Below are 12,875 nucleotides of genomic sequence, written 5' to 3'. Positions count from 1 at the left end.
TATAACAAATATATTCGAAGTTGTACAAAGTACAATAAAGTTAAGATGCTTATTTGTTAGATGAAAAGTAAAATAAATATTATATTTGTTTACTACAATCAAGTATTGAAGTAATTGGGACAAAATGGTGATATACAATGTTGGTATAAAACCAAGCTGTTTATACATTTTCAATAGCTAATTAAGAATTCAAACTTAACCTAGCAAATAAGCAAAGCCAACTTGTATGTACATTTTTCTTCTTAATACATATTTAAATATATCAGCTGTAATACAATTTAAAGAATAGAAATTCACTAAAATGTTACCATAGCAACCCGTTGGAACAAGAACGATTTTTTAAATTTATTTTTAAAATAATTTATAAAATCTCCTCAATTACCCTAATTCCCCTAACAACTAGACACATTTAAATTGCAGGTAAACGAACAAACTCCCATAGAGTTACAACATACACATGCGCACATTCATTTACCGGTTTGAGTTATTTCCCTTTAATTCTAATATGAATTACCTCCCTTACCCCCGCATGGACACTATGCTATTTTACCCATCTATCAGCAAATGTTTTATAAAAGTTTCGTATAAACTTACAAATTATTTTCTTTTAATTTATGATTAACTAAATAATTCGAATGGAATCAAAAAAGATCTGAGTGAGACAAATACAATCTCTCAAAATATTCAGTTTCAGTATAAAATCTAATTTAGAAATTGACAATGTGATAATTTGATTAGATTATTCCTTTCTAGTTTTTTTTGTACAATGGAGAGCATTGGTGAGATTTTTTTCAAACAAAATTTGATTTATACAAATCTAGCGACTTTACACTCTAAATTTATGTTTTAAAACTTTAATAACAAGTATAGTTAAAACGAAGGAGAATAACTCATCAGAAAATTATGTCTTTAAGTCAAATCCCGCCTTGGAAACTATTTACGAGAAAGGGCTATAGTAACACACAACATATTTCAATTGGGACCAATGAGTATATATTTAACAAATATCACATGAATGCAAATACATAACAGGCAGCACATAATGAAAACAAAACATAGAATAATTTCATCAACTTGCATCAAACATTCAATAATTGTTTTAAAGATATAGCTACTATAAGAACCAGTTCAACATTCTAGGCAAGCAATCGAATGGCATTTAACAGAATCCCTTCGGAAATTGATTCATTGTCAGACAACTCAATCCTGAATCTTTTTATGACAAGATTATACAAGCCACGTGACATTGAACACTTAAATTTTTTGTTCTATCCTGTTACGTCATTCCATTTTAATTGAAATAGGTTATTACTGAACACATTTAATATAAATAAGACGTTGCTGATGCAGAAAAAGATCACTTTCATTTTTCCAGTTTTGAAGTAAAATATAAAAATACATTTTTGAACAAAACTCTTGACTTCGAATACAATACTGAAGGTCCCTGTGTTGCCATGGTCACAACAGTCGTTTCTTTGACATTGTTACGAGACTCTCATTATAATTCAGTGAATCAGTCAAACAAAGCATCGTCAGTCTGCGTTCTTTATTTATCACAGGAAGTCCTGTCCGCCATTGTTATCAAATAAATTCAACAAATGAGATGGTACGTCACCGGAGTGATCGAGACGTATACAAAGTACCCGTTCAGCATGTCTTGTACTAATTGTACGTAAGTCTGTTACTTTCATTAAAATTTTCGCCCAATGTACTGGTTGATGGGGCCTTTTTTCTGCAACATAACGCTTGAAAGCACCAAGGATTTCGTCTTGTAATTTTTCAACTGCTTCCGGTTCTTTAAGTCCGGAACGATCTAAAATAAACAAAACACATGTGATTACAAGTTGGGTAGAATAATTGAATAAATTTCACAATTACAAGGGACGACTTGTTCTAGTGCTTTCTTTGTCTATGTAAGTATTTATTAGCACAAAGACAAAATTCAAACGTCTTAGTGACATTTTCATTACAGAAAACAGTAAAACTAATTTAACCATTTAACAGAATGTTTTATTTTCAGAACCTACTGCTTAACCAGATTTTTTAAACGTCAAAACAAGTATCGAAATCCGCGTAATTTATCAAATATTCATTAAACTTTGAACTATATATGAACCCGATTTCTTACCTGACTGCATTAATAGCACCGCAGACAACAATGACAGTTCCGTCTTATCAAGCTGCAACTTTGAGAGACCGACAGCAAATTCAAAAATGGGTTCAACTAAAACTCCTACTCCTTCAGATTTAATCTGTGATTTGTTAATTAACATTCCGTTATGCATTAATAATGTCTCTTTCTCAGCATCATAACGACAGGCAGCTCGAAGGCACATAACCTCTAAACAGCAGGATTTCAGCAGCAAAATCTGATCATCTACATACAACTGTAAAAAAAATAAAAATTTGAGATCATCTACATACAACTGTAAACAAAAGAGAAAGACTGAGATCATCTACATACAACTTTATAAACAAAAGAGAAAGACTTTGAGATCGCATACAACTGTAAAAAATAGACAGGCCTAGATTGACATCAATATTTATACAACTATAAAATATAAACATGGTTTTATCGGCTTCAATATTCATCTGCTTTATACAAACATAAACAATGAGTTTACTACAGAAAAGTTATTTACTAGGAACTGTTTCAGCTTCAGTATTACAAATGTAAAGCTGTTGGTGTCATACATGGAGTCTTAACTCTTATTACAGGTAAAGTTCAGAAATTGTCATTAAATTAAACGATCTTGACGATTTCTACTGGCCTTATTGTGGGTAAAAATCAGGAACTGTAAATAAATAAAACGAGTACGACGATTTCTATTGGCCTTATTCAAAAGACATGAATCCGCGTTTGACGATTTCTATTGGCATTCAAAAGTCATGAATCCGCGTTTGACGATTTCTATTGGCATTCAAAAGTCATGAATCCCTGTTTCGCTCTTTGAGATAATATCCGAAAATCTTTCTAATTTTTCAATTTGTTTGCCGTTCCAATTGCACGGATTTTTTTCAGAAATAAATTGCATTTTTCGAAATTTCTTTAGAGAACACCAATTCTTATAACAATATGACGTAAAGTTTAATCAAATCAAATATATACTAACTAAACGAGACTGGACAACGCTACTGTATTGGTCATCCTTTTTTTTTTTAAATGTTCCCATACATTTTATGTTATGTAAATAAAAGAAAGGTTGAGAACCAAGCAGACTCTTAATCTGCAACCACCTGAACTCGTAAATGCAAAGTTGAACATGCATATCCCTTGAAACCGTTTTAGATTCAAAAACTATATAACAGCCCTTTAAAAATCTTTACATTTGCAAATCTTTGTAATGCTGGCTAAAGATTTGACTAAAATTGCTATTGATTTTTTCAATCTTATATTATTTAATAACTATTTTAAGGTCAAAACAGTTCTACCAATTTACGCACCAAACTTTATAATCTTTTTTTCTGTTCACTTGATACTTGATACCGATGTTTAACATTGGACTGACCATTTTAATTTACAAATGAAGGGTTAAATCTCCCATCTAAAACTGTTTGCCTTGACCCGTCCAGTTTTAGGACAGGTCACATATCTAGGTTTATATCAGTGTAAAAAGTGTATATCATTACACAGGACAATAATTTATTCATCCTGACCCCTTAGGTCAACATCTAATGCATTCATACTGCTGACTAAGATAGATTTTTTAAAAGTAGGCGTTGTATTATATTTCACTTCACCAGTTCATGACTAAGGCCATTCAATTAATTGTTTGGTTATTTTCCCATTTTTTTTACATTTAATTTATTTGAATTTCAACCATGATTTTCCTACATTTATCATGCTGAGATCAAAGTCACCCTTCTACATTCATTAAAGCTGTAATCTGCCTTACTCCTAATATCGCAACATATATAGTATTTAGTCCTATTTTATATATCTGTATGTACCATTCAAGTAAAAAGAAGGGTCGAATAACGATGCCTGTGTATTAGACCAAACATAAAATATTTTTGATTAATACCCAAGTTTGCCTCTACGTATAGTCTTTCGTCGGGAGTTTTTTGTTTTGTTTTATAATAATGGTTTGTTTTGCTTAACTTGAGTTGTACAGATTTACTTTGTCGCTGGAGTAAAAAGAAGGAGATTTAGTTTACACTTTTGTAAGTTCTCATGTCAACTCTCAAATGTAGAAATAGTGTTGTTTCAAAATATACAGAATTTAAAATCTTTGTTGATTTGTCATTAAGATTTTTATCGTTTGGTCTGTACACATCTGATTTGCCCATCGCTCTGACCAACTTGTACAACATTAACAAGTTTTCTGAGAAGGATATAATTCGAGGTAAACATTGAGATTCTTCTGGTCAAAGGTTTCAACTCTCTTTCTTGATTAATACTAAAAATCTAAATCTACTGAAAATGTCATTTTAGCCTTGTATCCTACTAGTATTACTATGCAATATACAAAACCCCTTCGGCTATATAGTTTTTATGAATAAATAATAGTTAATGTTCAGACCATAAGGTCAATTTGGGTCATTAAACAAACAAAGTCTTTAAAGAATGTCATATACACAACAAAGCAAAAAGGACACACTATAAACTTTCCCTCGAAAAAAGGACGGTATCTATTTCTGTCACTTGTTTCTAAACTGCTTGTACTACTATAATATATTTACGAAGATGACAGTTTATTTATTTTATATAAATAGTTTTCATATACCATTAGTACAATAACATGTACTTATTCATTATTGTGTTATTAAGATAAAACTGTGGATGGAGTACTGATAAATATATTTTAACATTGCAACAAAAGCCAGAAGCTTGTCCGGTACGAGTAGCAATGAGACAACTCTCCATCCAAGTAACAATGTGTAAAAATTGAACTATGGGTCAACATATGGTCATTAATCGGGAGCCTTGGCTCATACCGTTTTTGTGAGCAAGGAAATCATACTATATCAATCCCCATCCACCGCGAGTGATGAACTGTAAGTCGCAGACAGTAACATCCGCAAAATGGCATACCTTTCGAAGGGTGTATAATTTCCTGTACATGCAATCTAAATTTAAGGTTGCAACTTCTTCAAATTTAACCTTAGTAGCAGGTTTTGGTATTTTTATTCTTAAAGTTCATTGCCTGATGTTATAACAAACAGAACAAAGAGAAGAACACGGTGTTGTCATTGTAAGCAAAGCTTGGACATATGGTCTGTGTATAAGTAATAATAGATTATAAACACAGCACTGCTAATTGCTTCAATGGTCAGACTAGAGATACAAATAGAATATAACATTTGTTTACAAAAGTACTACAAATCTACTTGAACGATGGAAAAGTCGTAATATTTTTTAAATCAATAAAAACAAGAATGTAAGTGTACACAATCTGTGTCATTAAGGGAAAACTGCATTAAGTTACCTGAATAAAACCGGGAACGCCTTTGGCAAATTCTACAACTTTAACAATAGAAGGCGTCATAGCTTCCGCCATTTTCTGCCATATTTCAGGACTGTGTGGCTCAGGATCAGAGTTTTCAACCTAAAAAACAAGTTTTCTTTATACTATACATATATTCTATAAAAAAAACCTGATCTATTACAATTTTCCTTAGCTTCAAATCTATTGAAAGTACGTATATTCATGATCAACTTAGGGAAAGGACAATACAGGAGCAAAGGAGGCTTGTCGCCAATTTTAAACCAGGTTTATTTTTATTCAGGCCTGCACCTAGCTTCCAATGTATTTATGTATGTATTTATGTATACATTGACTCCTCAAAAATGTAACTGTGAAATATTGAATACAACTTTGAAACCTCATTGTTCAATTTTAAATTCTATAATTTACGAACATGCCTTGTAGTATCAATTAAAACACCCCAAATCTCAACATGGACCGACTCCGTTTCCTGACAATTGTGCATGGGTAGCACATGGATCTGTTATGTTATATAGATAATGGATAAGCGTGGATGCTTGAAAAAGAAACTATGAACCCCGAGGCTAAAGGTCATAAAACAATACTGGGTGCTTACAAATATCATGGCACAAAACTACTTATTCTTTTTTTTTAATATTATTAGCTTAAATATTTTGCATATTGCATACCTCACTTCCCTTTGGTGGCAGAGTAACATTTGTTTGATCATACGCTTGAACTATTTCATTAATTAACAATCTGTCATTTTCAGTCATCAATTCATGCAAACATCCATCCGCAGGAGTTTTTGGTTTGAAATCATCAGTTTGTCTTTTTTTCCTATTGTCCTCTATAAGTTTCCGTTTGGCTCTCCTCTGCTTTTCATTTAATACCACTGAAAAAAATGTAAGGGTATTTAAAATAGAAATGTCAACATTCTTTATATGGAAAAAATAATGATTTTTTTTATAACAGGAGGGTCTGGATTGGGTTTACACAATACAAAATAATGACCTCCAAAAGAGTGAATAAAGGGCAAACAAAAAATCAAGATAACAAAAATAAGCCCACCAAATAAAAAATCGAGAATAATTAGACCCCGTACAAAAAAAACTTTTGGCAAGATGCACTGCAAAGTATTGCTTCATCTGACTTTTTATCAGTGTAATCTGGCCAAAATAAAACATTAAAGATCAAACAGGCTTAGCCAAGCGACAAATCAGAGGTTAAACAGGCTTAGCCGAGCTACAAGTCAACGGTAAAGCAGGCTTAGCCGAGCTACAAGTCAGAGGTAAAGCAGGCTTAGCCGAGCTACAAGTCAGAGGTAAAACAGGCTTAGCCGAGCTTCAAATCAGAGGTTAGCCAGGCTTAGCCGAGCTAAGTCAGAGGTTAAACACTGTGAACACCTCAATTCTTTTTTCTTCTTGTTGTGTTTCTATTATAAATGTTAATTATGTTTTAAACACAGCCATAGATATTCTAATCGAATAAAAAGACATTGTAACACCACATCTAAATATACTATTGAAAGACTTATAAACCTACGCCAATTCAAGCTCGAGACAACAACTGACATTAAGGTTCAGTCTTAAAGCGAGAACGATTAATGATAAGTAAAATCATATCCGGTGATATGATATGTTACGGTATTTTTAAACGTTTTGTATCCGTATAGTTTTGTTAAACATCTGTTTTTGATCGACCGAGAGTACATGCTTTTGTTCTGGCAACGTACTAGTGTACCAACAAGATAAACTCGAGATATTATTTACGTAGGTCTAAAACAAACATACGAGGTCAGTGAAACTGATAACTCTGACCTCGTGTAAGGTCAAAGATTTTTATATTAAACATATTCTCTATCTCAGGCCAAGGGTTAAATTTAAATGTACATTTAGTTGAACCTTTTGTATCTTTTCTGTCATTCATTTGTTTTTTGCCATTTCTTCGATCGAACCAAAAGTTATTCAAAATATTGCTGCAGGTTGAATTTGGGGTATGCCATAACAAGACAACAATGACATAATTCAAAGACGTATATAGAGGGTAGTAAGTAGTTATCAAAGGTACCAGGATTATAATTTAGTACACCAGACGCGCGTTTCGTCTACATTAGACTCACCAGTGACGCTCATATCAACAAAAAAAGGCCAAACAAGTACAAAGTTGAAGAGCATTGAGGATCTAAAATTCCAAAAAGTTGTGCCAAATATGGCTAAGGTAATCTATGCCTGGGATAAGAAAAATCCTTAGTTTTTCGAAAAATTCAAAGTTTTGTTAATAGGAAATTTATAAGAATGACCACATTATTGATATTCATGTCAACACTCAAGTGTTGACAACTGGGCTAGTGATACCCTCAGGGACGAAACGTCCACCAGCAGTGGCATCGACCCAGTGGTGTAAATAGTTATCAAAGGTATCAGGATTATAAATTAGTAAGCCAGACGCGCGTTTCGTCTACATAAGACTCATCAGTGACGCTCATATCAAAATATTCAAAAGAGCGAAAACATTTTTCAACAATAGAAAAGTACCTCATGTTAAAAACTTATTAAACGTGCATGAATTTTTTTTGATATTATTATGGAGGGTCAAAAAATTGAATTCTCATCATACTTATAATAGTCAGCTTACTGTGTCTGGGATGGTTATAGATAGTAGAAGAGATAGATGATTCCAGCAACAAGACAGTCATTCGCCATTAATAACAAATTGACCTTTCTTATAAAACCGCTTTTTAATCAACATTTTTATCACTTGAAATTTTATAATATTCAATCCTAACTCTTTATATAGCACAGGTATGATTGGAAAATTAAATTAAAATGTGACAAAAAAATTGTTGAAAATGTGTACCCATCACCAAATACTGTACCACACCAAATGAAATTATCTATTTTAGTCATCAAAATTTTGTAAAAATGTTTACCCTTTGAGGTTGCTAAACACGATCAGCAAAAAGTATAAAATCCACCAAGCAGAGTAAATTGAAAGACGAAGAAAATGCCCGAAGATATATCATGTTCCAAACCTTGTTCCTTTATTTTTTATAATATGATAAGTATGTTTTTCCATTGTAAATGAAAGGACTTCAAAGAAAACGACAACTTACTTCAAAATGTATTCATAAACATTGAGGACATTTGTTCTGTAAAAGGTGAATATATACACAACCTGTACAAATCTATGACACGAGATATTGAAACTTTTTTGCGAATCTATATACTAACATTTCAAAATAACCATTGGGATTTTACGTGAAAGATGGCTCTCCAGTCCTACAAACCCCTAAAGGGGACTTCAAATTCTCTTTGATGTTGTTTTTTTATGCTTCATGCTTATTTAATCCTATATACATTGTTAAATGTATTGTTTTGTTTTAAATTGTGGACAAAATTGCCCTTTCAAAAATTTCAATTGGGAGATAGTGACAGTTGCGGGTATGAATCTATGGTTTTGAAAAAAGATACCTCAATTCCAAAAGTAATAAACATTTCCTTAATCAGCACAGGGATCTCGTTTCAATAGTTTGCCCTTGAGACTCTCTGTTGATTACGAAGAGTTTGATAAAATGACATGAAGGTTTGTAATCGGCAATCCTCGGGTGACTCAACTACTCTCCTTCTGAAAAAGTACGGAATTGGCCGAGTTGTGACGAATGGAAGGTTTGACAAGGTTTATGATGGTAAAAAAAAAATTTAACAAAAAAACTGAATGCAACGGCATTGGGAGTGAAACAGAAAAGGACATCAAACTCGCCCAAGTTTAATTGGAGACGGTTTATCTTTAATGTTCAATTGTTTTTTTAACGTAATGAAAAGAGACAGACATTTTTAAAAGCAAATAGACGTCATACATAATATCTATATACTCACTGCATGGGCACTACACTTACTTTATGAATGTTGAATGTCATTGTGTATTTTCGCACCCTGTACTTGTTAATGACAATTAAAACGTACTAGAACACACCCGCGAAATCGCGGGCATATACAGCTTGTAAACTGTTGTCCTCCTTTCGTGAGAAAAAATTGGTTGATTATATAGGGAATCAATGAACCGTGACTGGAGCAGGCCCCCTCTTAGGCAGTCAGTGGGCCCCCTCTTGTGAAAATTTCTGGACCTGCCACTACAAGCTGTATTGTTGAATGGTTATAACGTTCTGGATAAGATGTCGTACCCTCGACATAAATGGCAAAATTGTAAATGCTAATAATTTTGATTGATATATCATGCTACACTCTACAGCCAAAACATATTTTGAGTGAAACAGTAACGGACGTAACTCGTCCTAGCTTATAAAAAGAAGGAATAGCATAGAATAAAATAAATGTGTATTAAAAGAGACAAGACATTTCTGAAGTATCCAATACTTTTGAAGATATACGACAAATAAACCAATGCCGAAGAACACGGTGGATGACCATTTACACTTTATTTCATGAATGCCATAATAATTTTATACTACATGTTATATACTTGCAAATAAAAATTAACATTACCCATTCATTATCCAAATACAAAGTTAAAGAAATAGCTGACATATGCTGAATATCACCATAAGTGACCTTAACCTTATAAGGAAAATAAGAAAAACCCACCACAAACCAAATGAATGACTTCGCAACTTTATGTCACCATTACTTCAATTATTAGCAAGACATAAACAACCTTTCAGTTATAACCAATAATAAAGAGTCAGATACGTAGTAACCTTACACATAATGCAATTGTTAATGAAAACTAACATGTTCAATTCACAACTCTGTAGAAGGCACATTTGAATCATAATGAATATTGACAAAAGTATGACCTTATAAAGCAACTCACAAATTCACACCCATAGTTGATTACATTTATGAATACCTTTTACGTGCAATTTCGTCATAAAATATACCCACGCATCAACTATTACAATCTGTATTTATTGAATGGTAAATAATTTTTTTGAGTACTAAAAGTATTTGCGTACAAAGGAACTTTCGCTTCCGCTACATTCGGAATCTGTTGGGTATAACTCTCATTGGTAATCATACCTCATCTCCCTATTTAGCGTTGCTTAAATCTGCATCATTCAATCCAAGTTTGGTTGAAATTGGGTCAGCAGTTTCAGAGGAGAAGATCTTTACGACGACTGTTGCCAAGGGATGGTAATAGATCATTGAGCTAATAACTCGTTCATTCAATAATTCAATTTTATTTGAAAGTAAATGACATGCTCACGTATAAAAATTGCGGGTTTTAGCCAACGCAATCAAATGTTTGAACTTTGTTTTCAATTAAGATTTGGAAAGTTGTCATTTATTCCAATGATAATTGCCGAAACGTATGGAAAATTGTGTCATAGTTTTTATTATATTTTATGTATTATATAAATAGGCTATAATACCAAAAAAAAAAAAAAAAAAAAAGTGAAAGAAAACACACTAGAGTTTTATAAAATGTATGATTAACTTTACTTGTCTTCAATACTTAATAATTCATATGGAGTAAAGATAAATATTTCTTGTCCCATGACCTTGTATAAGGTCAAACTTTTAATCTCTCGAATGGTTTATTTAAGGTAAACTCTGACCATTAGAGTGACCTGAATAGCATATATCAATACAGTACTTATGTAAATAAATACCATGTACTTATGAATAGGAGGGTCTAAACCACAACATCTCAACTTGTATAAAACGTGTTTAAGACGGAAATACTTTACCAATTTTAATCTCCATTATCAGTTTGAGGGGCAGGCAATACGTTTTTTCAAAAATATCTTAATTCATCACAAGATCTTGTTTTAAGACGAACACAGAGGCGCTGGCAATTAACAAAACAAAACACCAAATTAGCACCAAACGCTTTAATAAAAGTCTTAAGGAAATATTCTTATAATTATATATGAATTAAATGTCTCGTCCTGTTACGGATTTAAGATCATTTAAGAAGAGGAAAATCCCACTTGTTTTCAATAGAATTTGTAAAATTATGTGATACCAGTAATCGATAAGGAAATGCAGAGACCTTTTTACTAAAGTTTAACCCCAAATACAAACCCTTTCCTCAAGGTTTATCCAAAATATACCCTTTTTTGCCAAGTGTATCTAATATACTAATGTACACCCCCTTTCCCAAGGTTTATTCCGAATACAACTCCTTTTGGTCAGGTTTATCCAATATATTTACCATTTTAACACGGTAATCCAAAAATACCGTCAGTTTGCCAGGTTTTTCTCACATACACCCCCTTTCCCCACATTTATCCGAAATATTCAAAATACACCCTTATGTAAGGCTTATCTCACATACACCTCCTTTCGGCCAGGTTTATTAAAAATACACCCGTTTTGTAAGGTTTATCTCAAATACACCCCTTTCTCCATGTTATCCAAAATATGGCCAGGTTGCCAGTTTTATCCCACATACACCCCTTTCTCCACGTTATCCAAAATACACCCTTTTTGCCAGGTTTATCCAAAATACACCCTTTTTGCCTGGTTTATCCAAAACACACCCTTTTTGCCAGGTTTATCTAAAATACACCCTTTTTGTCTGGTTTATCCAAAACACACCCTTTTTGCCAGGTTTATCTAAAATACACCCTTTTTGCCTGGTTTATCCAAAATACTCATTTCTTTCTCAAGTTTATCTTACATACATCCCCTTTTCCCAAGTTTATCCACAATACATCTATTGTCGCCAGGTTAATTACACATACATCTCTCTCACATAATACATGTAATATATCTCTTACTTTCTATCTTCTATCGATAAATCGACACATTTAGTATATGCAGACCCATGGAGCATTGCGATTATCTCAAATATTATTACTTTTTGTAGTCCATTGCGCCAGATGGCTCAAGTTATTAAAAGTAACAATGCAGATAAAAATATAGGCTGACCATCAAATTTAAGGGACAAAACGGGTTCTTGGTTCCACGTACACTGATAAAATTAAAATTTATAAAGCAGGTAGTGTTACTAGGGCTCAATAACAACTCGAGTCCGTGATAATACATCACAAATTGTTTCACCATACTTAATTTAAGTTACTTATAGAAGAATGTATTCAAAGGCAAAAGAAGTCACACGAAAGTGTGTGTGAAAATCCTACTCTTATCATACAAGGTAGACCTTGGGCAGAAATTTCGATCATGTTCAGGTTCCATTTGGCAATATAGATCCTCAAGTATATAAGTATTCATACATACATGGCCTTCATTTTTATTCATTTGAGTATTCCTGACGAAGAGGTAGGTAAACCAAGAAAAACGCTTCAGTTTCTTCAAATTCATATTTTTTTTTCCATTTCAGAGCCATTAATAGAAATTGTAATTATGTGCTGATGAATATCATCTTCTTTCTTGACTAGTACTAGCACTATCAGGGAGCTTAATTCAATTTCTGTATCGGAAAGCTGACCAAACAAGAAAAAGAACATTATTTCCATAA

At 32.6% G+C, this 12,875-nt stretch overlaps 1 protein-coding gene across 1 annotated transcript in view; it reads right to left on the bottom strand.

Moving 5' to 3' along the window:
• Positions 1-970: 970 nt before the first annotated feature.
• Positions 971-12,875, bottom strand: part of LOC143059543 (thyroid hormone receptor beta-like) — a 28,525-nt gene continuing 16,620 nt past the window's right edge. Inside the window, exons 4-7 of the mRNA XM_076233061.1 lie at positions 6,119-6,324; positions 5,430-5,549; positions 2,129-2,387; positions 971-1,813 (exon numbers count right to left, since the gene is read on the bottom strand). Coding sequence (XP_076089176.1) covers positions 1,554-1,813; positions 2,129-2,387; positions 5,430-5,549; positions 6,119-6,324 — 845 coding nt within the window. The 3' untranslated portion in view covers positions 971-1,553. The remainder of the gene's footprint in view (positions 1,814-2,128; positions 2,388-5,429; positions 5,550-6,118; positions 6,325-12,875) is intronic.

This window comes from Mytilus galloprovincialis, chromosome 14 (genome assembly GCF_965363235.1).
Source record: "Mytilus galloprovincialis chromosome 14, xbMytGall1.hap1.1, whole genome shotgun sequence".
Classification (NCBI taxonomy): Eukaryota; Metazoa; Mollusca; class Bivalvia; order Mytilida; family Mytilidae; genus Mytilus; species Mytilus galloprovincialis.
This window is presented reverse-complemented; position numbering and strand designations above follow the sequence as displayed.